At 37.4% G+C, this 27,727-nt stretch overlaps 3 protein-coding genes across 4 annotated transcripts; all 3 read left to right on the top strand.

Moving 5' to 3' along the window:
* The first annotated feature begins 134 nt into the window (after positions 1 to 134).
* On the top strand, positions 135 to 13,797 carry LOC122091210 (E3 ubiquitin ligase PARAQUAT TOLERANCE 3-like). Of its 2 annotated transcripts, none has more exons than XM_042661059.1 (15): positions 135 to 1,214; positions 1,630 to 1,729; positions 1,993 to 2,077; positions 2,199 to 2,365; positions 2,476 to 2,555; positions 2,664 to 2,735; positions 2,846 to 3,002; positions 3,091 to 3,239; positions 8,617 to 8,781; positions 8,877 to 9,179; positions 9,537 to 9,578; positions 9,876 to 10,134; positions 10,304 to 10,429; positions 10,725 to 10,800; positions 12,747 to 13,797. In XM_042661059.1, the coding sequence occupies exons 1-15, from the start codon at positions 1,049 to 1,051 to the stop codon at positions 13,509 to 13,511; spliced, it is 2,712 nt and encodes a 903-aa protein (XP_042516993.1). In that variant the 5' UTR covers positions 135 to 1,048; the 3' UTR covers positions 13,512 to 13,797. The 2 variants fall into 2 exon arrangements, with proteins under 2 accessions (XP_042516993.1, XP_042516991.1); XM_042661057.1 differs by having other exon boundaries at positions 10,722 to 10,800.
* A 1,436-nt stretch (positions 13,798 to 15,233) lies between these two features.
* Positions 15,234 to 17,686, top strand: LOC122090546 (uncharacterized protein YwkD-like). The gene is made up of 4 exons (XM_042660184.1): positions 15,234 to 15,614; positions 15,714 to 15,944; positions 16,819 to 16,894; positions 17,467 to 17,686. Exons 1-4 carry the CDS (start codon positions 15,531 to 15,533, stop codon positions 17,508 to 17,510), a joined length of 435 nt encoding a protein of 144 aa, XP_042516118.1. The 5' UTR covers positions 15,234 to 15,530; the 3' UTR covers positions 17,511 to 17,686.
* A 4,672-nt stretch (positions 17,687 to 22,358) lies between these two features.
* LOC122091039 (uncharacterized protein YwkD-like) lies at positions 22,359 to 25,474 on the top strand. Its single transcript, XM_042660848.1, has 4 exons — positions 22,359 to 22,665; positions 22,764 to 22,994; positions 24,546 to 24,621; positions 25,201 to 25,474. The coding sequence occupies exons 1-4, from the start codon at positions 22,582 to 22,584 to the stop codon at positions 25,242 to 25,244; spliced, it is 435 nt and encodes a 144-aa protein (XP_042516782.1). The 5' UTR covers positions 22,359 to 22,581; the 3' UTR covers positions 25,245 to 25,474.
* The last annotated feature ends 2,253 nt before the right edge of the window (positions 25,475 to 27,727 follow it).

Below are 27,727 nucleotides of genomic sequence, written 5' to 3'. Positions count from 1 at the left end.
TTGCCCATCCGCGAATACTATGACGTGGCACTTTTATATCTGTACCCTCCTTATGAACTACGCGACTTTACCATGGTTAGGCTTTATTGAACTAGACTAGGCCCAGGGTTTAACTTTAACCACAGGTGTCATGGGAAAGATATGAAGGATTGAGGCCCCAACTACGCTTACAAAAATCGGAAAACCAGAAACCCTCGGCGCTTTGCGTCGTCGTTCCTTTCTGATCTGCTCATCTCTGTGGAGCCCTACTTCTCCTTCATCTTATCGTCACTCGTTCCAAGGCTTCAATCCTTACAAATCCAACTGAGTTTTTCGATATCAATTAATTCATTCATGCGAAATTTGGATTTGGATTGTGGATCTTTTGATCGCCGTTTGCTTTCGGTGGATTTAGTTTGCTTCTCGCGATCGGAGAAATTAGTACGTGGTTTGTGCTGCAGACCTTGGATCTGTTCTTGAGGTGGAATTGATCAGCCAAGATCGGTTCGAGAATTCCAGCGGCCGTGGTGATCTTTTGAGTTTCGATATCGTAACCTTCGGATTTTTCTTCATCGGGATTCTTTTAACTGGAGAAGATCGATTTGTTGCAATCTCATCGAAAGCGTCAAATTTCGGAACGATAGGTGGAGTTCCTGTGTTGTAAAGCTCGAGTTTCTCGTCGGAGGCTTCGATTGATATTCGTCATTCGGAAATTTCTCTTGTAGATGGTTGCAAGGAGGCTTTGCCTTTTAAGCGTCTTATATGATCAAATTTGGAGAGATCTTTCGTCTTTCTTCTAGCAGTCAGAGATTGCTTCTGCTTTGAAGAGATCCTCATGCGTTCATAGGGTTATTGTTTACAGAAGTCATCCGAGGCAAAGAAAGGATATAATTTCTTGTATTCATAATCTTTTTATTTTCAATTTTTTTGAAAGTTCAATATCAGGCCTTAAATTTTTCATTTTTTTGGGGGCTTTTTACGGCCTCTTAATTTTCTGCCAAGATCGGCAATTTGTTCTCGTTTCTCTCTTAAGTTTAGAGCAGAGGGTGGGGGGAACAGAAAAGAAATTATGGCAGTGTATTATAAGTTTAAAAGTGCAAAAGATTACGACTCTATTTCTATTGACGGTCATTTCATATCAGTAGCGAATTTGAAAGAAAAAATATTTGAATCCAAGCACTTGGGCAGGGGTACTGACTTTGACCTCATGGTCGCCAACGCCCAGACTAATGAAGGTTTGTCCCTTTTCCTCAGATTTCATCGATATGCCTTTTCCCTAGTTTCATTAGTTGTAGATTCTTAATCTAGCTCGACCCTAGGCATGCTCTTCTTCTGATTGGTGTATTGATAATTGATCAATATACGATTGGACACTACTCAGAGCATTTGTTGGACGCGAGAAGGCTTGGGATTATTGCCAAAGGAGATTAAGCTTTAAAAATTTAGGGAGCAAGTTGCTATCACTTTTGTAAAAGGGAAATCTGAGCTGTGAGATCGTTCTCAGAGTTGGGTTCATGGTTAGGTTCTTGATTCTAGGTTGATTTGGTCGCCTTGGGGCTCTTTTCAGTTATTATATATGTTTGGTTCCATGGGTGGATTAATATCTCTACAGTATTTTATAGACGTTCTGTTCTTGATTTGCAATTTCAGAGTATATTGATGAAGCCACGCTGATACCAAAAAATACTTCTGTTTTAATTCGTCGAGTTCCTGGACGGCCTCGCATGAACATTGTTGCTGAACAAGACGAGTACTATCTCAGACCTTCAACCATGACCGTTTCTTGATTGTTCATTTTGTTTGGTTGAATAGTTCTTCAGGGTTAATTAGGTTCCAGTTATCTAGTTTTACTGTCTATATTACTGCTGTGGTTATGTTGGAACTTGTGCCTTTGCTTCAGCTTTCTACCATTCTGTAGTTGTTCTGGTACCTTTCCCTCTCAAATATTGCTATTGCTTTCAAGGTAGGGTCCACGGTTATGGTTGAGTTTCGCAATGTGTTATTCTCCTGCAGGCCTAAAATATCAGAGAATAAGGTAGAGGATGCTCAACCTGCAAAGAGCAGCTACACAGTACCAGATTCTTCTGTCTCAAGATTTGTAAGCATTAATTTGTAATAATTAATTCTTCGTGTATCTCCAAGATGTATTAGAGTCTTTGCATGGTTTGATGGCAAGCCTCTGATACTATTATGTGGATTTGCTTCATTGGTTTGTACAGCCTGAGGAATCAGAATGGGATGAATTTGGTAATGATTTGTATGCTATTCCGGAAGTGCTGCCAGTTCAGTCCAGCAATCAAGTCCTGGATGCTCCTCCCCCAAATAAAGCTGATGAGGATAGCAAGATTAAGGCTTTAATTGATACTCCTGCCTTGGACTGGCAGCGGTGAGATGTTATCCTTGTCACGTAGCTTCATGCAGTCATGTGAAATAATGATGGTTTTCTGCAAACAAATATGTAGTTTTTTATTTTTTAAATTGTAATTTGGATTTCAGGCAAACTCAAGATGGCTTTGGCTCTGGTAGAGGCTTTGGAAGGGGCATGGGAGGAAGAATGATGGGAGGCCGGGGTTTTGGTAATTTTTCTGTTTCTTCTATCTAATTCTATGAATTAGTTTTGATTGGAACTGGTTGGTAAGTTATGCCTCTAGTGAGTCTTAAGATTTATAATTTTCTAATTGAAGGTCGGGCGGGTGGTGGGTTGGAGCGGAAGACACCTCCAGTGGGTTATATCTGCCACAGATGCAAAGTGCCTGGTATACTATGCTATTCTTTGTCAATTGCTTTTTTTTTTAGGTGGGGAGGGGTGCGGGGTTGGGTTTTTAGTGGCCAAATGTAAATATGTGTGTGTGTTTGTTATATCCAGGGCATTTTATTCAGCATTGCCCTACGAATGGTGACCCAAACTATGACATCAAAAGGGTAAAACCTCCGACTGGTATTCCAAAATCAATGTTGATGACCACCCCAGATGGCTCATATGCCTTACCAAGTGGTGCTGTTGCTGTTTTAAAACCAAATGAGTAAGACATATTTGGCTTTACAACTTTTTTAGTTGATATTTAATTGTTTTGTATGTTATTTGATTGGAATATTTTGAATTCAAAACAGAGCTGCTTTTGAGAAGGAAATTGAAGGTTTACCTTCCACTCGGTCAGTGAGTGAACTTCCACCCGAACTTCGCTGTCCATTATGTAAGGAAGTAATGAAAGATGCTGTTCTGACAAGCAAGTGCTGTTTCAAGAGTTTTTGCGACAAATGTAAGTGTTACAGTGTTCGGCTACCGTGCTTTGATTTATATTCCTTTCTATGCTGACCTCTCTTTGATGATGTATAAACTCATAAACTTGTACCTGTAGAGATTTTTCTTCTTTGCCACTAGCAAAAAACTTGATGCAGGAAAGAAAGAAAAAATGGCAAAGAAAGGGAAGAAATTAATAAAAAATCATCATCAATTTAAACATGATATTGTCTGTGGTGGAACTTTCTGTAAACTTGTATTATTGTTCTCTTACTGAAAAAAAAAATGAACTTTAATTATGAAAGATTGAAATATTTTATATTTTTATGTGGACCTGAAACTTTGTCTTGTTAATCAGTATGGAGCTGCATTGTTCACGCTCTAGAATTTCTATTGTGTGTGTGTGGCCCCTCATTACCTGAGTGAAAGATTCATCAAGTAACGAGGATATTTTCTTATAGTAATGAGTGTACCGATTTACTGTTCATATAAAGTAAGTTATTTAAGTAATCACAGTTATTGTGTCTCCGTATCATTATGACTTGGTAGTTTAACATCTGGTAATTTTGTCAAGTCTACTCATTAACATCCGAAGACCTTAAATAGTGTGTATTGGGCATATTTGTTAAGGTGTCTAAGCAACCTTAGGCATTGGAGGGAAAAATCAAGGCGACTAGGGGGCGACCAAAGTGCCTTTCCAGCAAAGGGGGGGCCTGACGCCTAAGAAACGTTATGAAAACTCGGGTTTTGAGTTAAGGCAAGTCTGTGACATATCGTATTAGTTTTTTATTCTGATCATAGGTGAGACAAGGCGGTGGAGGGGTGCCTAAGAACTTAGGTAGCGAGGCCTAGGCGACCAAGGTGCCCAAGTGTTATTTTTATTTCTCCTATTTTCTGACATTATCTAGTATGTTATATTTGCCTTATATCATAAAAAATCAACATTAAGCCGCTTCAAGCCAAAAAATCAACAGTAACTCGCAATAAATCATAAAAAATCAACGTTGAGAAAAATGTTCTTGTTCTCTAATATGTTTGACTGGTTAAATGATTTTTATTTTTATTTGAGACTTTTTGCATTAGGTAGAGCACAAAACCTACTTTCCAACAAGTTTAAGTAATATTTGTAATGACAAAGTTATATTTCAGTCAATTTATTTGAAAGTGTGCGAATGCTGTTAAAATCGCGTGAATGAAAATAATTTTATGGAAATCAAAACAAAAGATTATTTTGCCTCATTTTTATTTTTTTAGCAATTTTTTACCGACAACAATCATAACCTTATCCAAACTAAATGTGGTCGGCTGCATGCATAGTTGTCATGGCGTAGCGAAGGCCACGATTTGGCGTCTTGGCGGAAAAAGAAGTTCATGGCAATGCTACGATTTATGTGACTCACAAATGGCGGTTGCCATTGGCTGATAGGGGTCGCCATTGGCTGATAGGCATCGCCCTGGCACTGCCATGGACACCAAGTCACGCCTGATTCACTAAACAGTCGATTTTTTGTAAAATGCATGGTGATTTTGATAGGGCTATGTTGATTTTTTATGATTTAATGTTGCTTAATGTTGGTTTTATATGTTATAGGGTATATATTATAGGCTTGTAGAATGCTAAATAACTTTAGAAAATAGGGGAAATAAAAAAATAACATACTAAACAACTTTAAAAAATAGGAAAAATAAAAAATGACACATGGGCGATTTGACTACTATGGCAACGCCATAATGGGCGATTCATTGCCAAATCGATTAGCCATCCCTCTACCGCCTTGGATCGATTTGACGCATTGACAACTATGGCTACATGGATCCGATATGGAAATTAGCAAATAAAGAAGCACAAAAGGTGGATTCAAATGAAGCAAAAATGAAAATAAGAGAAAAAGGTAAAGCAGTAGTGAAAGACGCATCATAGGAACATCCCCTATAAGGGGTCGGCAACACATGCCCTCGTCCTCCACAAAACTCTATTTGAAATCATACTAAAGTCGAAGCCTATCATATGCATATCCTTTCGTACCACTTTGTCAATAGTCATCTTAGGTGTTCCCTTTCCTCTTCTGGTTCCATCCAAATGAATCTGGTCACTCTTCCTTATTGAGGTATCCATTGGTCTCCGTTGAACATGGTCATACCACCTCAACCGGCTTTCACAGAGCTTATCTTGGATTGTTACAACCCCCAAATCGTTTCTAATATAATCATTCCTTACCTTATCTCTCTTGGTCTTGCCGCATAGCCCTCTCAACATTCTCATCTCTGTCACACAGTTTATTCAAAGTATTTTTCTTGACTGCCCAACACTTTGCTCATACGTCATAGCTGGTCTTATAACTGTTCTGTAGAATTTTTCCTTGAGTTTAGTAGGAATTCTTTTGTCATATAACATTCCTGATGCACTTTTCTATTTCATCCACCCCTTTAATTCTGCGGGCAATATCCTTTATATCCCCTCTTTGTTAATGATGGACCCCAGGTATTTAAAATAGTCACTTTGGGTGTAGCTCCCGTTCCCTAAGTTTCACCACACCCCTCCTCTAGCTTGACTGAAGGGACACATGATATTTTCAATCTTTGTTTTGCTTATCATAAAACCTCTTGATTGCAAGCTTGTTCTCCATAGCTCCAGTTTAGTATTAATACCTTCCATGGTTTCATCTATCAGAACAATATTATCAGTGAATAGTATACACCATGGAGCCGAGTCTTGAATGTGCATGGTTAGATCATTCATAATGAGCGCAAACAAATAAGGGCTCAAAGGTGATCCTTGGTGTAACCCAACTGTGATTGGGAATTCGTTACATTGACTTTGTGTCGTTTTGACACTCGTCACTGCTCCCTCGTACATGTTCTTAATTATATCTACATAGTTAATCTTGCCCCTTCTCTTCTCTAACAATTTTTTACCATGATAAGATTTATGAAGTTTTCAAACTTGAGTAATAACTCAAGCATTTGAAAGTTGAATATTTCCCTTTTGACAAAGAATCCAGTTTTAGTTCTTGGATTGGGGGTTTGACTTTTTAGATTTTTAGAATTTGATTTTTAAACTAATTTATTGGATTCAATTAGGGGGATATTTGCTTATTTTTGAATAATATCTTAAGTAATTACAAGGTCTCTTGAAAGACCCTGCTTAAAATTTGTGTTTTATCCCCCTCCCCCCCCCCCCCCAAAAAAAAAATCAATTTTGGAGAAGGTCAATACGTTTTGTGCCTAGCCAACTAACAAAAATTTGGGTTTGGCCCTTTGCTCTTCTTCAAAACCGGCTTATCTAGAGAAGGCGCCCAGGGACTAATATAGGACCGCGGACAGGGATCCACGAGCGATGTGGGACTAAACGAGAGTTTGCCTGGATAGACATGCAACTGTCACTCTCCCCCTGGTCCGCCCGGCTCTAATACCAGATCTGGGTTTGGCCCTTCGCTCTCCTTTAAAACCGGCTTATCTAGAGAAGGCGCCCAAGAACTAATATAGGACCGCGGATGGGGATCGACGAGTGATGTGGGACTAAACGAGGGTTCGACTGGATAGACACGCAATGTTGTCTTACTGTAAGAACCGCTTACCACAAAAGCTTAAGCTATTAGATAAGGGCTACAATAATGTGTATTAAAATACAATATCCCCTCGCACTTGCTAGCTAGCCTATCCACCCACCCGCACACACAGCTCTGCACATGACACCATCACGTTGCACCAAAGGGTACAAAACATAGTACAACACATAAAGCAAACCCCACTTACTAGGAATGGAACACTCAACCTCCGGGCTCTGATATCATGTTTCAACACTGCCTATGCCAAAAGCTCCTAATACATGTGTGGCCATGAGCTTAGTTATGCACATGGCATGCAGCTGTGCACAGTGACATACTTTTTCCTTTCCAAGATTTTATTATGTGGGGACACTCCATTTTGACTTTTTCTGGTCATTTTAACTGGCATCAACATGAATGCAATTGCTGACAGGGTATGTAGTAGATGAAGCAGTAAGGGTGATGCTGGCTTTGGGTTAAGGAATTTATCCCAACTAAATCACCTAATTTGTTAAATGTGCTCTGATGGCATGCCCAAGCCGAGCTGGATTAAAATTTTGTGGGTTTGCATGGCCAGAATAAAAATAACATAAACCTGTTTTTCTGATTTTCATTTACATGATTTAATTAAATGTTATAAATTATTATGGAATTTAAAATTTTAAGCCTCTCCTAATGTCTTGAAGGATGCATTGGAGGATGAAATGTTTTGATTGGAGCGTTTGGATTCAAACCAATGCAGAAATTTTTTCTTCCTGTGCTACGTGTTGAGGCGGGATAAGAGAGTGGGTTTTAATGGGATCTGTGGCCTATTCACAAGGCCATCTTGATTGCTAATCAGGCAGGGAAGAAAGAGGCATTGACTACAGACCTGCGCCCTAGAGGTTTGGGGAGGGGGGGAGAGTATTGTCATGATATTTGTTTGTAGCCCAATATCAGACACGGATACTGTGATCTTGTTTTGTAGAATTTTGGCAATAATAGTAAGTGATGGGAACAAGGAAATATATGATTCTGCTAGAATCTATCCATAAAATAATACTGCAAAATGTAAATTGAAGATTTATTATCCAAATTGATGTACCACTAGCTAAAGAACTGTCTACAAAAGGAAGTCCATGTCTCAAGTACTTTTCCTGGATGAGTCAGATAGTTCAGTTGGAGGTTGAAGCATTTAGTATATCTTTTTGGGAGGATCAACTCCGAAGTTGGATTGCTATTTATCATAGATGAAGCCCTAAGCCAATCCTTGGTCTTCTTTAGATGAGTGGAGGAGCGGGTTCAGATTGTCATAGGCACTGGAAAAAGAAGGAATGTGGTATCCACTCACCATCACAGAACCATAAATTAAAGGGGTTTAGAGCTACGAGAGTCATAACCATGATTCATTCCCTCACATCCTTTTCGAGCTTAGCTCCAAGATCTGATATTTTCTGCTCATGTGTGAATGTTCTTGCGATACGATAGTTCCACTGAATCAAATACAAAATATATGTGCAAAAAATTAACTGTCCCTATTAATCATCGTGTTTTTGAACTTGAGAGGGGCATAATTGACCAACCAATAAAATATAGAATCCGATAATTGAATAATATGACCTTTTTTTTTTTTTTTACAGATGTTTCGACATTGATAAAGGTCACTTTTTTAAATAGTAGCTTTACTAGTGGGTAGTGAATTTGACAAACTCTTTGAGAGCTGGCCATTCGAAATGACCGTCTATTTTCCGTCTCTACTTGTAGTGTCCATAGTTATACTTGTAACTAATGGGATGTGTCTTATTTTGAATTTACAAGTATGGTGATTCTTATAATTGAGATGTGAATGTCTTGTGGAAATTTAATCAGGTATCAGGGACCACCTTATCTCGAAATCGATTTGTGTTTGTGGGGCGACAAATATACTTGCAGATGATCTTCTGCCTAATAAGACACTAAGGGATACGATCAACCGCATTCTGGAGTCTAATAACAGCAGTGCAGATAATGCAGGGAGCATGTTACAGTTACAAGGTTTTTGATTGTGTTCAAGTGAAATGCATTTTTCAGGTCAACTGTTTTTTAGGTTTTTTTTCTTTTAAATATATAAGCCTGCTTTCTATCTTTAGATATGGAATCTGCTCGCCCTGCACAACCCAAAGTACCATCGCCAACTTTTTCTGCTACTTCAAAGGGAGAGCATGTACCACCACCATCTCAGGATATCACTCCAGATTTGAAGGACACCATGAATGAAAAGAAACCCACCATGAGTGCTCCACAGCCATCTGTGGAGAAAGGTAGAACTGCAAAAACAATGGATTTTTCTGAAGCTACACGTGAATCTGCAAGTATGAGGGAAGCGACATCACAATGCAGTGCGCCACTTCCTGAGGAAGAAGTGCAGCAGAAGCTGCAAGTTGGTGAGCTAGGTAATTTTTTTTAATTTATTATTTATATATATATATATATATATAAGCTTGCTATCTCAGTTTGTCTGTTGCAATGATGAGGCCTGCATTCCTACTTATTTCTGCTATTTCTCAAGGATTTCTGAGACTTAGATGCTTTAGGTTGTGATTCACCTTTTCTCCCTTGACATTCCTTCCCAATAACATCCAGTTTTCTTGTCTCATTTCTTAACCTTCGGCTGTGACATTAATAATTTAGACTTGGATCTGCTTCCAGAATTCTTTCAAAGGAATTGCATCATGACAGAGCTCATTATATTTTTCTTGTTCAAGCAAGGCTAATCATTTGTATTTGTTGAAACTTGCTCTTGTTTGCAGGCAAAAAGAAGAAGAAGAAGAAAGCCCGTTTGCCTTTAAATGGTTAGTCTGGCCTTTCCACGCAATTTCGTTCAGCCAAGTTCTTCCAATGTTTTTAGTCCCATCATTTATGGGATATTGATGAAGAACTGTAAATTACAAGAAAGAACTGTAAAAACCTAATGGCCTAATGAGTGATATCTTCGGTCAAAAAAAGTGGGGAAGAAAATGAGGCTTCTTGGGGAAATTTTTTTTTTTTGGTGAATTTTTATCTTTAGTATGGCTTTTTGCAACTTTCTGTGTTTTCACCAGAATTTTTTTTTTTTTTTTTTGATAAAATGTGGTCTTTAATGGTTGCAGCTGCAGATATGCAGTGGAGAAGCTCTCAGGATCTCGCACCTGAAAACTATATGATGCCTCTTGGTCCTTCAGCTTATAACCCATACTGGTCTGGCATGCAACAATTTGGGATGGACGGATATGTTGCTCCTTACTCTGGTGCTATGCCCTATATGGGTTATGCTCCTGGTCTTTTTGATGTACCCTTTGGAGGAATGGTACCTCAAGATCCTTTTGGTGGAGGCCAAGGGTTTATGTTACCCGTTGTACCACCCCAGAGGTATATAGATTGAATGTTGTTTTCTTCTTTTCTGTGGGGAAATACTGTACTTCTTGGGACTAAACCAAATTTTTGTCTGTTTTGGTCAATCAAATTTCTATGTTTTCCATCATGATATTTTATTGTTTATTAGTATACAAGTATACTTAGAAAAATTCAAAAATTTCAGGGATCTCTCAGAGTTGGCAATGGGTCCATACCCAGTACAGCAACAGCAAATCTTGAGCAGGGAGGAATTTGAGGCTCGGAAGGCGGACCTGAGGAGAAAGCGGGAAATTGACCTACGACGTGAAAGGTTTGATGCTTTATAATTCCCTTCAATAAGTGGAGGACTGGTCCTAGTCATTACCTTAGTGGAACTGTGTGGTTTGATTCCCATTGTCGAGTATGTTAGCATTTTCTCCTTTCCTAATAAATGAGATCTGGTCTAAAAGTTGCCCAGTTGTGCATCTATTTACATAGATATCTGTTTAGTTTATTATTATCTGTGACTGTTGATGAAGGCAGTCAGAATTATCCATTTCTTTCAGTAAATTTCCTTTAAAAAAATTGTATTGAATTTGAACTGCGGTATTTTTCTTGTGCAGCAGGGAACGTTCGAAGGAACGAGACAGTGGTAGGGAAGTTAGCAGCAGTGGTGATGTTTCTTCAATGAGATCGAAACCTGTATGTCTCTTTTATTATTCAAATTTGCGTTTCTCTTCTCTATTCACATGTACTTCAGGTGGTTGGTTTTCATGCATATGGAAATTTGGCCAGAAAATGCTTTCTCCCCCTCCACCCCCCGCCCCCCGCCCCCTCCCCCTCCCCTTCCCCCTCCCCCCTTCTATTTTGAAAAAGAAAAAAAAAAATTTGTTTTGTTACTGGGATCAAGACTTTCTGATATTTTCTAGATCATAATATCGGAAGCTACCACTTAGAAAGATCTCCATTTAGATCATTTACTATCATCTATTGAGACTTAGGATTCAGTGGGTAGGTTTTACGGACTAATGTCCTAGACTCCCACTGGATGTTCATCTGTTAACCAATTCTTGGAGATTTGATTTCTTCCGGGTTCCCTGTTTTTGTTTTCCCTTAATGGACAAATTGATAGCTTTGTATTATGCTAGTCTGGGATTTGCATGCCTGTGGTTGACCTCTGTAGGCAGTTGGGTTGTCTACTATGCATTTGAGGTTTTTATTGAGGTTTATGTGATTTCAGAATCTGAAACCTCCTGTAGCCTGAAATGTATGGTGTGATCTTGTAGAAATAGCATGCATCCCATTCACTTTCATATCGGATCAGCTCTTAGGGTTATGGAGTGGTGACAAAGCGAAATATAACAAATTTAGAAACTTTTGATGTGGCTAACAACAGTAGTGTGAATCAATGCGTTCATCTGTGTATTTGGTATTGTTTGAACCCTTGGATTTGTAGTGGTGATCTGTGCCAAATGCCAACACAAGCACTCGGTGGGTAAGTGGCTTTTGGCGCTGATTGCTTGCTGTTATGGGCACGAAAATGCTGAAACTTGCTGATGATCTCATTGACCTAGATTTGGCCTGGATGTATGCTTCTCTGGCCTAATGACTGGCAAGATTATTGTTTGCCGTGGTAAATGTCTTCCTTGTGAAACTATTCTACAGATGAGATTTTCACTCGCCCGCAGTCATCTATAGTTTTGTACATTTTTTATTTTGGGGACAATTGGAATTGAAAATTTACTTTGCAAGAGATGGAGAATGTTGGTTTAATTATAAAGCACGTCTTCTTGATACATTTTACAGTGTCGAAGGTGCTGGTTCTTCTCGTCTGTGTCATTGACGTATACATGTATTTTCTCTCTCTTTGATGTTAATGAGGTTTTGGGGTAGTCTCTTTCTACCAAAAAGGAGTTAGGGTTTTGGGAGTAATTTATGTTTAGCGGCTAGAAGTTGCCTTCCTATCCTGCTTTGCCCATCTGCTAATTTGGCATTAAAAACTATGGTAACGGTCTGGGAGGGTGGAACCTGGTTGCCTTTCAAGGAGCCAGGGAAGGTTGTTCGTGAAGGAGCACAAAGGCCTTTCCCAAGGGTTTGCAAGTTGAGACCTTGGATGGCAATTGGTATCAAGTCGGTTGAATCAGTCGATTTGGTTTGGAATCAGCCCGAGTGTTATCGGCCCCTGGAGCTAGGATTTTAGGGTTCATCTCGATTATGGCCGAATTGGAATTGGAAGTGGCTGGGTCCAGATCCCAATTTCGAGTTTTTTTATTACCTTTTGAGGTTGAGTGACTCCTTACCCAAGTCCGCTTATTTTTAACCCAAAGGGGGGAAAAGCCTAAATTATGCTCTGCTTTGATGGAGGCATCTTCTAAACTCTGAGCTAATCATTCATTCCCTAAACCTAACGATTAGAGAGACTTTTAATCTCCAGCCACTTGGTAGGTTTTGATGATAATATTACTTATATGATAAAATAAAATAGGTTAGTAAAGGGAGGTAGCTTAATTGATTATTAATGATAACAATTAATGTAGCAACAAGGGTTACAACGGAGATTAATCGTCAATTCTTTCATTACTGAATAAATTTATCCTTAGTCAAGGGATCGTTTCTAAAGTCTTTTTTCTTTATTATCTTTGACGCAGAGGCCTATGGCTATGTCCCATATGGGGAGCGCGGATCAGGCCCATTTCCAACGAACTGAGAGTGAGAGAGCGTCGAGCCGGGAGCGGTTCTCACGCGATTCCGAGTCAACCCGGTATGGAAAGAAGAGATCGGAGCATCCACCACGCCACGACGATGATTACCATGACCACCACCACCGCCATGAACAGCCGCAGCAGCACCATCACCGCCACCACCAGGACGATGATGACGTTCGAACGACATCGGTTGTTGAGGCAGCAGCACCCAAGGCTGGAACGGCAGCAGATCGGAAGATGAAGGGGAGCGTGTTTTCCCGGATTAGCTTTCCCGAGGAAGGAAGCAGTAAGAAGAGGAAGCTGTCGTCTTCAACGGAGGAGATCATCAGTAAGGAAGTTGCTGCAAACGGGTATAAGGAGTTGGAGCCCTCTCAGTCTTCTCATAGCAGGCCATTGTCTAATGGGTACCGTGACGAGTGGAAGCCACCACCACCACCGGTGAAGGGTGGTTCAACGGTAGTGTCGGCGAGTGCGAGTTCCGGTACCGGCGTAGTTGGACGACGGAAGGGCATGGTCGATCACGACTCCAGCGATGACGAGAGGCATTTCAAGAGGAGGCCTTCTCGGTATGAGCCACCACCACCGCCACCTGACGAATGGGAAGACGAAACTCGTCCTTCTCGAAGCTCGCGGGAGCGAGAACGAGATCGAGATCGTGGGAGAGACCATGAACGCGAAAGAGGGTACAGTAGCAGCAAACACAGGTAGGGAGAAAGAATTGCCAATTTCTGGTCGTTCATATCTCTCTTTCTCGCTCTATCTTCCACGGATATGCCCAGAGGGGTCGGTGCTCTCGGAAAGGAGGGAAAGGTGGAGTCGCGAGAGAAAGGGGAAGGAGAGGAAGAATCTTCGATTTGTATGATCTGTGACACGCGGTTTATTATATGTAACCCCTTAATGTTCCATTACTTCTTGTTGCCTACTTCCAAGTTCTTACTGTTTTCGTTATCAACAATCAGATAAATAAAGTAAATTATGGGATAATTTTTCTTCAGTTTATTCAGTTCCATAAATTTCGTGTTTTGTTTAAGCTTTCGAAAATTTTAGTATCCTGATTTATTTGTAGCGGTTTAAGTTTGGCCCTGATGAGAACAGGGCTTGGGCTAAGAATTCTTAACCTAAGGGTGGGTTAGGGTTGAAGAATACTAATTCTGGTTTAGGGTTGGGCTGGGTTTGGATTGAGATTTAGGCCTAATCTAGTCATGTCTATCCAACATTGATTTTAACCTTAATTTATATGATATAATTTAAGATTGTCATTTTATGCTTTTTATTAAGAATAATAAATTAGGTTATTAATGTGTTGTATTTCAAAATTTTAATTGTGTATGATCATTTAATTAGGGTTAGCCAACCTTGACAAAAATCAAGTCTAATTTGGCCCAATCAGGTCATTTAGGGTGGGGTTGGGTTTAGGTATGAACCTGGCTTGGGTCTGGGTTGAATTTTGAGACTTAGGGTTGGGTTAGGGTTTTAAGAAACCTGGCCCAACCTGACCTTGTTTCACACCTATTTACTAGTTATCTCCTGATCTCCCCTCGTGTGTGAGAGATTTAAGAATTGGAGATGGAGTTGGGACAAATTTGGATCCACTACACGTACGAGGATCCAACAATGGTTTCTTTTGTTTACACATATACCCTTACTGACTCTCCTAATGGTAGAAAGAGAGAGAGGTGTTGGATCCTCAAATGAACATCTAGGTAAATGTAAGTACAACAAATCCAAACTCGAGTTGGGACCTTCAGTTCTTGGTTCCTAGAAACTTGAGTAAGGTTGCGTCTAGATCAAAGGACGGTTTGTTGTCCACATTTTTCAAAAAATATGGGGGGGGGGGGAGGGAATTGGAGAAACCTTAGAATCGTAGAGTTTTTTATTTGAGAGCCAATTCTAGGGTTCTTGGGACTGATCAACCCTTGTTGGCTTTTGTTTTTTGTACCCACCTTGGGTCCCCAATTTAGGGCATGGATTTAAAATTAGGATTGTTGAATTGGATTGATATAGATTAGAACCAGCAGAGGTCAATCTTGACTCAAGGTAAAAAATTCCCATTGCTGAATCACCCTCAAGGCTAGGGTATCTCCGCCCGAGGTTCTATTCAGGCTCAGGGGAAGCCAAGGCTAACAGGCCAAACTTATACCCTTAATTTTAGGAATCAGCATAAGATCGGCTGTGAGATACTTGGTCAATATGAATCAAGTATACATTATTATAGTGTACAAGGAATAGTACCAAAATTTCTAGGGTTAGAGTAGAATCTGACTGAGTCGATTCCTGACTGATTCTAGCTGATTCGGATCAAAATCGATTAACAAAAAAATATCAGATATTTTTCTATCATCTGTCATAATCCACGAGGAGATATTTTTGTTTTATTTTAATTTTTAACTCAAGAATTGGATTGCTCGGTGTGATCCACTAATTTAGTTTGACTAGCTACCCAGCATGATTCCCAACGAATCTAGATGGCCTTATAAAAGTTCCCCTGCAATTTCATGGCCATGCTCACGTATTCCAAAGATCCAAAACAATTCATGCATGAGACTTGTTACAATTATTATTTTTCTTTTCGTACAAAATTTCCATTGAAGAATCCACTTCAGTGGGCATAAAAAAACTTCCCAACATAGAATCTCCTCCTTGGAAATGTAGTAATCATTCACCTATAAATTCCAGAGCTTCTCTAGTAATTGAAGCCTGAAACCCAGATAGAAGAGAGGAAGAAAAATGGCAGCAGCAGAAGGAGCATGTCTTCATCATATTGCCAGGGAAACATTAGATGTAAAACGCCTGGCTAAGTTCTATCAGGAGGTACTTCTCTCTGTCTGTCTCTCTCTCTCTCTAAATTTGGTGGCAATTCCTGAAAATTTAATTTGGGTTTTCTTTTGGTTGTGAAATTTGTTGGTGCAGATCTTAGGATTTGAGGTGATAAAAAGCCCTAACTTGGGACAGTATGAGGTGATCTGGCTGAGTCTTCCTCCTGTTTTCTCTATGCACATAATACAGAGGAACCCAGAGACGAAGCTCCCACAAGGACCTTGGAGCTCCTCGGCGGCGGTCGCTGACCCTAAAAAACTGCCAAGAGGGCATCATATTTCTTTTGCTGTCTCCAACTATGATTCCTTTGTTCAAACACTCAAGGTAGCTGTTCTCTTTATTTCTTGCAAAAAAAAAACTGTGAATCTTCAAGCACCCATTTATTTTTATTTGATGAACTTGTCAAATCTTGGAGGACCCTGGGATCATTAGTTTTTTTTTTTTTTAATGTCTATTTGAATCAGATAATTGAATTAAGATTTTTTAAACTGAAACCGATGCGATTCGAATTCAGATTTTCAACTATCAATTTATATACCTGATACATAGATGATTCTTGAAAAGATGAAACTTGATCATTATGTATACCTATAAGCATCTTTCCTCTTACAATTTAGGGTTGTGATGATTACTTTTCTTTGTTGTATAATGTAGTTCTTGAGATTAAACCTACAAGCATCTTCATTCCTAGAGTTTTTTTTTTTTTTTTTTTTTTTTTTTCTTTTGTAGAGGTCCTAGAGGTTGTTTTTAGTTGGTGTAAAAAAGTTCAAAATATAATTTGAAAACTTCATTCTCAAGGTTTATCATTTCTATCATTTTTTGCACATTCTTTATGAAGAGGGAAAGACACCACCTGTGTGCAGCAAGGTGCAAGCAATCAAGTGGCACCAATTGAGGTTTGGGACGGGGGCAAGGGTCATTTCATAGGGGGAAGATAGAGACACCTGCTGGGCATGCGGTCGATATGCCGCGTCTTTTTCCAAATTTTTAATAGACATGTGATAAAGTCAATAATACGATTTTACCTTTTTTGAAGAAGAGGCGTATTATGCAAAAATGACAAAAACGTAAGATTATAACTTTTTTTTCACAAACTTTTTTTAGGACTTTTTCACGAACTTTGGTTATAACAAGATTTTTCCATCTATATATTTATATTTATATATGCTAGATGGCTGAATTAAAACTGGTCTTACAGGAAAAAGGAATTGAAGTCCATGAACAGACCCAGCCCAACGGGAAAACAAAGCAAGTGTTCTTTTTTGACCCGGATGGTAAGCTTTCTTGATCATGATACCTTTTTAATATTTATTAATTATTACATTTAGAGCAAAGTTTTCCCACGATGCCAGTGTGAGATGTCACATCAATGGGCACAAGGAAAATGGTTTTGTATATAGGAAAAAAATCGTCTGTAATTTCGATCTTGTACAATTCCGTGCAATACCACCTTCAAGCGGTGACACATGTATTGATACCAATACAATGGTTCATATCTGGTTTAAATGCCTCTTTACTGATTTAATGTTTTATTAGTTGTATCAGATCTTGACCATTGTATTGGTATCAATACACGTGTCACCGCCTGAAGGTGGTATTGCACGGAATTGTACGAGATCGGAATTGCAGACGATTTCAACCCTTTGTATATAAGCACCCATTTGGTGTGAGAGAGAAAGAGAAAATGTTAGTGTGAGCTTCACTTGCCAGAATCTAAGAGGACATGCAAAGGAATCCTCATGTCTTATTATGTATTAGAATCATTTTAAACATAACATTCCTGATAAGATCTTATTTTCTTCTTGTTTGAGCAAATCTGTGAAATCTTTTTGATATTTTTATGTAGGTAATGGCCTGGAAGTTGCAAACTGGTTGCCGCCACAAAAATGAGAGCTGAAGGACGTGTAGATGAAAGTATGACTGTCTATGTAACGAAACTGGTTGTAATAACTAGGTATACACTTGTGAAGATGAAAGTACGTTTAAGTATAGACAAACTGGTTGTAATAGGCTTTCCTATTTGAATTGTGAATTAATATATACTTTTTAGTGACTTTTGATCTGCATTTTGGGGCTGTGGCTGTCTATCCATTGTTACCACTAAAACTCACTAAAATGGATAAATTATGATTATTGATCCAAACTGAGATGGGGAACTAGAATAGTAGTTCATGAGGAGAGTGGAAAAGATTTTTTTTTAATTGGTTATATTTTACTTTTAAGTTACAATAACAAAGATTTACGGAGAAAAGTTCATTCATTGGCGCAACTAAGGAAATTCGTGGTCTGAAGCAATAGATTCAGTAGATAGAATCATTATTGCGCTTCTAACTTGTGACTTTGTATCTAATTGTCATCTTTTCATCGTGAAAATATATATATATATATATATATATATTTATTGATGATAGTAACTCACTATACTTGATTGTGTTTTGAACCCTCAGAAGGGAAGGAAAACCAGGAAAAGAAAACTAGAACAAGAATAAAATATTAGAACGTTTTCTAATAATTATTGACGATACCTAAATAAGATAATTCAAAATTTATTAAACATTGTAAATAGGTCATTGGGATTTCGTTCTACTTCTCAACCAAATTATTACCTCAAATTTAAATAAGAAAATATGAAAAAGATAGTGAATTTATTTGAGAAGTTAATTACCATATTTGATGAAATTTTTAGAACTGTACACAAACATGATTACAATTGATAAATGATAAATAGGAGTTTTTACTAAATCTATTACTAAATTTTTTGTTTGAGCTTCTTTTTTTTTTTTTTTTTTTTCTTAGTAGAATGTTTGAGCTAATTGACATAATGGAAAACTACATCTGCTCCCTCAAGTTATTTTTCACTTCTTAATGAGCACGCCTAACTCTGCCACGTCAAAAGGTTCAAAGTGGTTATTCTAACAGTTCAATATCTAGAAAAATATTTTGGATACATCTTGTACGTGTTAAATTTTAGATAAAAATTCAATCATATATCATCTAATGTATTCCGGTGCACCCATTGCAATCATATGCAATTATACAACCTCTCAATAGTCCTAGTCTTTTCAATGGTTTGTTTTGTTACATGGCCAACATAATTTGAGGTTAAAAAACCTAACATGTAGATAAGGGACCTTGGGTTTACCTCCCTACAAATTTTCATTTTAGACAATTTTATGGGAAAATTGAATTTATCAAATAAATTTGCATAAAGGTTGTGAGGTTCTGTGTATAAATGGTTGAAGGGATTCTATAGGGTTTTCTCTCACGTAGCAATGTCTATTGCCTTCCCAGTAGTTTTGAGAATGCATCGTCCGTGGATTGCCCAAATGGTTAGGGTAAATTAGGAATTGTATGGATATGCACAGGGTTCTAGGTTCGATTTTCCATCTATGCATCTGTGATTTAAGTGGAGACCATAACGATGTGGTTAACAAAAAAAAATAAAGAAGGTATCATCTCCAAAGTTAAGAGAAAAGGAAAATATGAGTTTATTTTTCAATTGAAAATTACTTGAAACACTTGCATCTTATTCGGAGAACAAAGGACCGTGGAAGATAAAAGAGAAATTAATTGGATCACCTGTGTGGTTATCATTTTTGTTAATGCACCTAAACCTGGATAAGATTCTATGTGGTTCCAAAACAAATATGAGGATGGAAGTGAAATAAAATTAAACATGAGAAAAAAAATTTCTATTTATTATCTGATTTGACTATTTTATTAATGGCAAAAAAGTCACGGTACGTACATGTAAACAAGGTTTGTAAAACGTTCTTCATAGATAGCTGTGGATTTAACCACATAATCTGAATCATTGAAACCCTTCTCTCTTATTTTAATGGACATTGTCTGTGATGGTGACATCAAGTTATCCCAACTCCGAAACCTTATCTCGATGCATCCCCTGCTTTCCGCCAGGTTCAAAGATTTGTTCATCAAATCAGAAGTTGTGAGCATTGCCATCAATCAAAGAATTATCTACAGATTCAAATTATGGCTCTTTCAATAACAAAGAGATTTTTCACAAAGATAGAGCGGAGAACTCTTCCCTTAATTCTCACCATAAACTAAAGGAAATAGAGCTTCAAACTGTGAATCAATAACAACTCTCTGAAATGGAAGAGTTAGTTGGTCCTGAACTTGATAATAAGGAAGATGTTTATACAGAAGCTGAGTTCTTGGGTTAAAAATACTTGTTTCCTTTATATTCAAACCTATAACCAATAAGTTCAAAGGATGATTCTCCTTTGAGAATCTTTTGATCGTTTTGATAGATGATTTTTTATCAGATAGCGATTTTGAAAAATCGTCTCTCTAGTTATTTGGAAGGTAAGAAGTTGAAATGATTACGAATACTATCACTTTATCCTCAAAACTGGGAATAAATTATAATATAGAATATTAATTAACGATTTAGATTAATTTTTATTAAATGAACGATTTAAATTAAAAAATATTAAAATAAGATTACAGTACGTACGTCCTGCCACCACTCGTTCTTTAGTAATTTCAATTTGATAAAGTCCACTACTTCCTCTTCTCTCTCTCCTTTTTTCTTTTTAGGGGTTGGGGAGGGTGAGCATGTTTCACATACGTACAAGTAGATGAATGAAATAAATGATGATGAGAGTTATGAATCAACATTTCACAATAAGCATTGATCAGGGGGTTTTATACAGTGAGGAGATTTGCTAATGTTGTTTTTTGGAAGGGTTTGGTTTTTTTTTCTTTTTTTGTGGTGAAAGGAAGGGTTCGTTTTAGTGCGTAGGAGATACATGACTGATGTTTCTGTGTTTCATCTAATGAGGGTAGAACTGACATTACATATCCTTCCTCATGCCCCCGCAGACAATGGTTGAAGTGACAATCTGATATAGACATGGCTGTACAAAAAACCTTTGGCCTTCTCAACAAGATCAGATATTTTCGATTATCTGACATCATCCCTTAAAAAAAAAAAAAAAAAATGATTTATCTTTTCCCTAAGTTTTAACTCAAAAGTTTGATTGTTTGGATTAGTGTTCCACTAGTGATTAAGGTGCATGATTTTGAGCAATTCAATTTGTGTTAGTACTAAAATATATCATGAAACATGGTAGAGCTCTCACTATTGATTTTTGTTAAGATAAGATATTTTTCTATTATCTAACATCATCCACGAGATGATATTTTTGTTTTACTTTCAAATTTGGATGCATCATGCTCAACTAGGTTGCGAAAAAACAGAAGTTGTAATTTTCTTTTGATTCCTTTGTTTTCCTTCTAGAAAAAAATCTTGAGGTCATTGATTAAGTCATTTATAAAAAAGAAAAAAAATTTAAATAATTTGAAAATAATTTATTATTCTAAAGAACTCTTTTATTTTACCCATTTTTTGAAAACATATGTGAAATGATAGATTTTACTTCTTAAAAGAAGAAATATATTTTACCAAAAAAAAACGAAATGATTATACAAGGGGAAATATTGCCACAACATTAGATTGCAAATTCCTATGCATACCGTCTTATTTTCTACCCGTGGATCCCACACACTCGCTCCTCCTTAAAATCACTTACTGAATGATTCAACTTCCCACAGTATCATTGGTGGAAAACTAATCCCTAACAATGTGGTGGTTCCTCTTCCTGTTAAATGGTCCAAAACAATGAAGTTATAATTTCTTTTCACCGTGTTCAAACCATAGTTAGCAAAAACGGAAATGGCAAAAAAAATAGAAACAGACGGTACGAGTTTTAAAAAATAAAAATTTTTAAATGATACAGTAAAAAAAACAAAGAATGGAAAAAAAAAAAAAAAAAGAACGGTACATGTTTTAAACGTGTAGATTTCAAATTAACGGGACTAAAAAAATGGTAGTATACTCATGTAAATTAAAGAAATATTATATGAATATCTGCATCTAATGTTCAAAACAACTACAATATCTAATATTAATGCCTACACATCCCATGTTTCATTATGAGTTTTAAGACACATCATTGAATATCATCCAATACTAATTCTAAATTCAAACACCACACATGCCCAAAGTCTTATTGAGCACTGTGACGAGGTTGTGATGTTGTTCATTATTGTCAACATAGTCAACACACTCTTGAAGTGATATATGTTCAATTAAAGCTATGAGTCATCATTTTAGAAATATTTTTCAGCAAATACGTTAGTTTATAGCTCAGTTTCAAGGTCTGTGAATTGAATTTGAGTTGAAGGTAATATCATGAAAAATATAGTCCATTACGTTAACTTCAAGTTGGTGAAAGAATCAGGTCGATTAAAGTTCAAGAGGGATATATGATCAATTAAGTAGACATTATGCTAAAAAATCAAATCTTAAAAAATGTCATAAAAACGAAACATATTTTAAACGTGTTTAGAACAAGAATGCTTGAAATTTGTTTTCTTTTTTTTTAATATCTTCAGGAAGCATATGATAATTAACACACGTTTTTACTAAGAAGTGTTCGGACTCTGAATCCCCTCTCGTGTCCAATAATCACCTCAATCCATCTCACATCATTCATAGAGTAGAAATCTTTCACTTTTATCATCAACTTTGATTACAACAAGATTTATCCTCCCTCAAGTTATAGCTGGAGAGACGGATTGCTCGGATTGATGATCCACTTGTGACCAGTCAGCATGATTTGGAGCCATTTCATTTTTCCTAGTTTTAAAACATGGCCTGTAGAGCCACCTGCGTGGCCATGCTTTCTCAAGATCACTACCAAAGAGAATGCATGCATGAGCATGAGACGTGTTATTAGTGTTTTGTTTCCATTTGTACAAAATCTAACTACTCAAAATTCCACTTTAATGGCCGTAATAATTTTTCTCAAAATAAAATCCACCTTGTAGTTATTGAGAACAGGCAAGAATTCTAGTATTCACTCCCCTATAAATTCCAGAGCTTCACTGGTAGTCGAAGGCTGTGAAACCCATACAGAAGAGAAGAGGAAAAATGGCAGCAGCGGAAGGAGTATGTCTTCATCATATAGCTAGGGAAACATCAGACCTGAAACGCCTAGCTAAATTCTATCAGGAGGTACTTCTTGCTTAATTCTTCTCACTCTCTCTCTAAATTTTGCTGCAATTCCTTCAATTTTATTTGGGGGTTTTTTTTTTCTGAACTTTTTGGTGTAGATCTTAGGATTTGAGGTGATTGAAAGCCCTAAATTTAGTGAGTTTGAGGTGGTTTGGCTGAGGCTTCCCCCTGCTTTCTCTCTGCATCTCATCGAGAGGAACCCAGAATCAAGGCTCCCAGAAGGACCTTATAGCACCCCAGAGCCGATCGCTAACCCCAAAAATCTCCCAAGAGGGCATCATATCTGTTTTGCCGTCTCCAACTTTGATTCCTTCGTTCAAACCCTCAAGGTAATAACTCTTCTTTCCTACCTCCCTTTCGTTTTTACTTTAATTCATGCAGAAACTGCTTGAAGATTTATGTAATTTGTTCCTGAGATTGTAGTGATTGTACCCACCTGAGGATTAATATATTTGATTGACCCAGCTAGTTTAGAATTTCATATTCTTTATTAACACAAGGATTTTTTTTTTTTCTTTTATTCCTTAAGACAAGGTTCTGTAATGGTTTTCTGATTATTTTTGGCATTGAATAGATAGATGATGATTCTTGTAAAGATGAAGCTTGGACAGGTAGACCTATTAGGATAGCTTATCTTTACTTTTGCAATTTATGGTTGTGATTAGCTTTTCTTCTCTGTGGAGTGTACTTCTTGAGTTGAGACTATTAGAGATCACAGTATGAAACTGTCTCGAATAAGATTAGATTGCTGATATTGGAGACAGTAAAACGATTATAAGCTCTTCTGAAGATTATAATCCAATTTGGGTAGGTCATGATGTGTAGGGGAAGTTGAAAGTTATGCAATCAGCTAGGAACCTAACTGCATTTGGTTCTCTCTTGCTCAGTTTTAATTTTGATGTATGCACACTGGCTATTTATTTATGAAGGTAGGGTTGGACTTTGGAGCAATGATCTGGTGTCAAATGGATTTTCGGGGCTATATTGCATTGATGGGGTTTATGAATCAAGTGTCAGTTTCTGATGTTACTATGAATGTTCTGATTCAATAAAAAGCTTAAAGTAAATCCATGGACTAAAGTTCTTCATACTTCATTCTGTAATAAGCATTGGATTGGATTGGATTGGATGGGATATTTCCTTACATTGTGGAAATAGATGTAATGCTTTAACATTGCAACCTATCTTTAGCCCCTCCTGGAAAGAAAAGGCCCATGCATATTGGACAATTTTTAGCAAGTTCTTGATGCTGCAGATTGGTTAACCCAGTTTAATAAACGGGATCATGTTCCTGCCAGTGCATTTGTACTTTTTATTGTTTCTAATCATGTTTTTGTTCTACAAAATTGGTGACTTGGGAACATTCAGACCAAACATTCTGTGGTCGGATTTGTGGAGAACAATTCCAAGTATGTGAATTGTCTTTCTTATTGGAATTGAAGTGAGTGAAAGTCAAGTAAAATCAAATTAGTTCCTTTCAATTTTCTTTCAATCTGAAGACCCTTTGGAAAATATCTATTTTTTCCGTTTCACTTTTTTTACAGATAAAAAAAGTGGCAGCCCGAGAATCCCCTATTAGACATGCCTAAAGAAAGGAAAGGGCCCCACAACACCCATGGGGACAGCCCCATCAACAAATGAAAATCTTATCTCACTTTGATTCCCTTCTATGTACTTCTAACCGAGCAGGGCTGCTTAAATAATTTGACTTTTTCCTGCTTTCTTTTACCTGTGGAACAGTATTATGGTCTGGCACATCCCTCCTTCCCCTCCTCCCCCTCCTCCAATTTTCAGGATAGAAGCACTTTAACCATTTGATGTATCATTTATTTGCATCTATTTGCTAGACATATTTGGCTGAATTAAAACTAGTCTTGCAGGAAAAAGGAGTTGAAGTCTTTCAGAAGACCCAGCCAGATGGGAAAACAAAGCAAGTATTCTTTTTTGATCCGGATGGTAAGCTTTCCTGATCTTGGTGCCTTTTCCCCTGTTTAATTAGTATGTTTATTATGTATTGGAACCAGTTTAAAGTATTGGGGAAAGGTGAGACAATAGTATTTTACTGGCTGTATTTAGTTGTCTAGAGATGATGGAGCTATCTGATGGAAAACCAGTAAATATTTTGAGCTTCTCAATCTGTTTTGCTTGAGAAAAACTCAATTTTTCAAGTGTATATATCAGAAAAACATGTGTGCGACGGGCGGGTAGGGGTGGGGAGGGGAGGATGAAATGACTAGTCTGCCTCCCATGAAAAGGAAAATGATGTCTCTCTTGATATTTCCTCCTGTGCTCCCATTGGCCCTTGAGCACGGGTTGGAGCGACACTCCCCCACAGGGAACACTTCCCATTTTTCAATAACCATACTTGACCCTGACTTGATAAGGGTCACATTATACTTTAACCATTTGGTGCAGGGGTAGTGCACCAGGTTGAACTTAAACCATCTCATGTGAGATTCCTATCTATGAATTTATAAGTTCTTGTTTTTTCTCTGTTTGAGCTAATCTGCGAAATCTTTTCACTGTTTTGTGTAGGTAATGGTTTGGAAGTTGGAAGCTGGGAAGCTCCAAAAATGTGAGGCTGAACCTGTATATTTGATACCTGCCATCAAGAACACAATTGTGTAGATGAAACTATTGACTTTCTATGTAGACAAACTGGTTGTAATTGGCTTTCCTATGTGAACTTATGTATACTTCTAATGATTTTGATCTGCTTTTTGTGGATGTGTCTATCCATCCACTGTAACCAATTAAACCCGCACTAATGGGTAATATATGATTGTGATCCAAGCTGAGGCAGGGGAAACTACAAGAGCAGTTCATGAAGAAAGTGGAAAAGAAAGTTTTCTTTTATCATTAGTCTTTGGGTTAAAATACCAAAGGTTTAATGATTTTCTTTTGAAGATAGTTGCGTACTAAGAAAAAAGATATTAACCATCAAGTGCACACCTAGGCCATAGATTTTTCTTAACTCAAACCATGCTTTTAAAACACCTGAATTCAGAGATTGTGGGCAACCTCATTAACAGAGCACATATTCAAAATATAAAGATAACCAACCCCAAGGGGCTAGATCATAAAATCCATAAATATAAAGCCAGATGCTCTTAATTACTGCCTCTTGGTAGTCATGCATTTATGAACTTTATGTTTAATATAGCTTGTAATGTTTAGAAAATATGGACAATCTATAAATGATATATTAAACTCTAATCCGAGGAGCTTTCGGAGCCTATGCCATTTTCGAATCCCGATAATGAGACGTATTCAAAAGAGAATTCAAAGTCTATGGAAAATTTGGATCTAGAAAATGATCCCTAGGATGGAGAATCATTCATTCATATTTCAAATTGGGATATAATGACAAATGTTATCTCTCCGGGGGAAGAAACAGATATGAACAAAGAGGTGGTCCATCAAGTTGATAATATAGATGGTTCATTGGATTTGCCTGAGGAAGAGTTGGTCATGGTGTTTTCAGAAACTTAACCCATCTGGTTTTGAGAAGCTCTTTGCGAAAGAGTCGTCACGTCAAAAGTGTCCCATACTATCTTTGCTCTCATGATTGGGCTACTTAACTCTTCCATAGTATTTCTTTCCGAGTGTAGAAATGTTCCTTTCCAATTTTCCTTTGTGATGCAGGGTCTATTCTGCTTGTTTTTTTAGGAGTTGCTCTCCCTTCCTTAGGCCTGTCTAATAGGGGGAATGGTCGCCTTTTCTTGTTTTTTCTTTTTTCTTTCTAATATAAATTTTATTACCTATCAAAAAAAAAATTTCTAATCTTTAATTTTTTTTTCTATTTTTATTTGATTAAAAAAGAAATACATAACTTGAATCCCAAGATGGGAAGGAAAATACAACTAAAATAATTTTTCAATTAATTTTTTTGGGCAAAAATTTCCAATAATTATAGAGAATAGTTATTGTAAACATCCTAATTTATCACCATGAGGATGTTCAGGGTGGTGATGAAATGGACATTTGGGACAAAAGGGAGGACTCACCTGTATAAATTTTAGATGGATAAATATCACTCCCCTCCCTTGAACTATGGCGAAATATCAAATTGACTTCATACCTTTTTGAAATATCACTCACTTCCCCTACAAAAATAAGATTTGATCTAACGACCCCAACTGTTAGAAATGATTGTTAAGTCAGTCAGATATTTCTCATAATACTTAAATTACCCTCATATATGTAAAATACCCATTATATTCTCTATGAACTAAACCCCCTTTCTCCATACTTGTATCAGAATCACTTTCTTCCCTGAGCAACCCTCTTTCTCTCAGCATCTCCATTACAAGTGGCCCTTGGTAATCCCCAGTCACAATTTCAAAAAAGATTCAGAAATTCATACACACATGACTCAGATGCACAAGTATCAACATTTTTCTCATAAAAAAGGAAAACCCGCCCCTCCCATAGAAATTAGGTTTTTTTTTCTTTTTTTTCTTTGGGGAGGAGGAGGGGGAGGGGGATGGTTTGATATGCAAAAGTTCAAACACATCATAGTTACAAAGATCCGACTACCAAAGCACCGTACTCGGCTTTGGCTTGGCACTTTCGATATCACTGAGGATGTGGCTTTGGCCTACGATAAGGCCGTTTACAAGCTTAGAGGAGAATTTGCAAGCGAACGATGATAAGAAAGCGAACGATGGACAATAACAGTTGCGAGCGAGTTCAACAATCAACCACGCCTCAACCGATTATGGGTTTAGATAATTCATCAGAAGGCAAAGTGGATTTTCTAGAACGAACGATTGTATAGTGGAGGACAACACATCATTGCCCTCATTGACAAAGAACGATGAGTCTGCAAGTTATTCGCTTGAATTTGACATCAAATTCCCAAATCTCAACGAGCTTCCATGGGATGAGTCAAAGAAGTTCTTATTTGCGAAGTTCTCATTTCTTTTTCTTTTATTTTTTTATATTTGTTCTTTGCACAAATTCATGTTATTGACTCTATAAAGTTAGGATAAGCTTCCTTTCATTATTTTTTTATACGATTTTTTGTCATGTCAATTTCACACTTAAAAGGAAACTTCGG

The sequence above is a fragment of the Macadamia integrifolia genome, chromosome 10 (assembly GCF_013358625.1).
Source record: "Macadamia integrifolia cultivar HAES 741 chromosome 10, SCU_Mint_v3, whole genome shotgun sequence".
Classification (NCBI taxonomy): Eukaryota; Viridiplantae; Streptophyta; class Magnoliopsida; order Proteales; family Proteaceae; genus Macadamia; species Macadamia integrifolia.
Note: the sequence above shows the minus strand (reverse complement) of the source record. Positions and strands in the feature narration are given on the sequence as shown.

Excerpts from the sequence above, each read along its gene's own strand:
- LOC122091210 (XM_042661057.1), top strand. The coding sequence starts at position 1,049 with ATGGCAGTGTATTATAAGTTTAAAAGTGCAAAAGATTACGACTCTATT. Across the intron at positions 2,078-2,198 it reads ATTCTTCTGTCTCAAGATTT|CCTGAGGAATCAGAATGGGA; the intron begins GTAAGCATTAAT and ends TGGTTTGTACAG. Across the intron at positions 3,003-3,090 it reads GCTGTTTTAAAACCAAATGA|AGCTGCTTTTGAGAAGGAAA; the intron begins GTAAGACATATT and ends AATTCAAAACAG.
- LOC122090546 (XM_042660184.1), top strand. The coding sequence starts at position 15,531 with ATGGCAGCAGCAGAAGGAGCATGTCTTCATCATATTGCCAGGGAAACA. Across the intron at positions 15,615-15,713 it reads TGGCTAAGTTCTATCAGGAG|ATCTTAGGATTTGAGGTGAT; the intron begins GTACTTCTCTCT and ends TTGTTGGTGCAG. Across the intron at positions 15,945-16,818 it reads CCTTTGTTCAAACACTCAAG|GAAAAAGGAATTGAAGTCCA; the intron begins GTAGCTGTTCTC and ends CTGGTCTTACAG.
- LOC122091039 (XM_042660848.1), top strand. The coding sequence starts at position 22,582 with ATGGCAGCAGCGGAAGGAGTATGTCTTCATCATATAGCTAGGGAAACA. Across the intron at positions 22,666-22,763 it reads TAGCTAAATTCTATCAGGAG|ATCTTAGGATTTGAGGTGAT; the intron begins GTACTTCTTGCT and ends TTTTTGGTGTAG. Across the intron at positions 24,622-25,200 it reads ATTCTTTTTTGATCCGGATG|GTAATGGTTTGGAAGTTGGA; the intron begins GTAAGCTTTCCT and ends TGTTTTGTGTAG.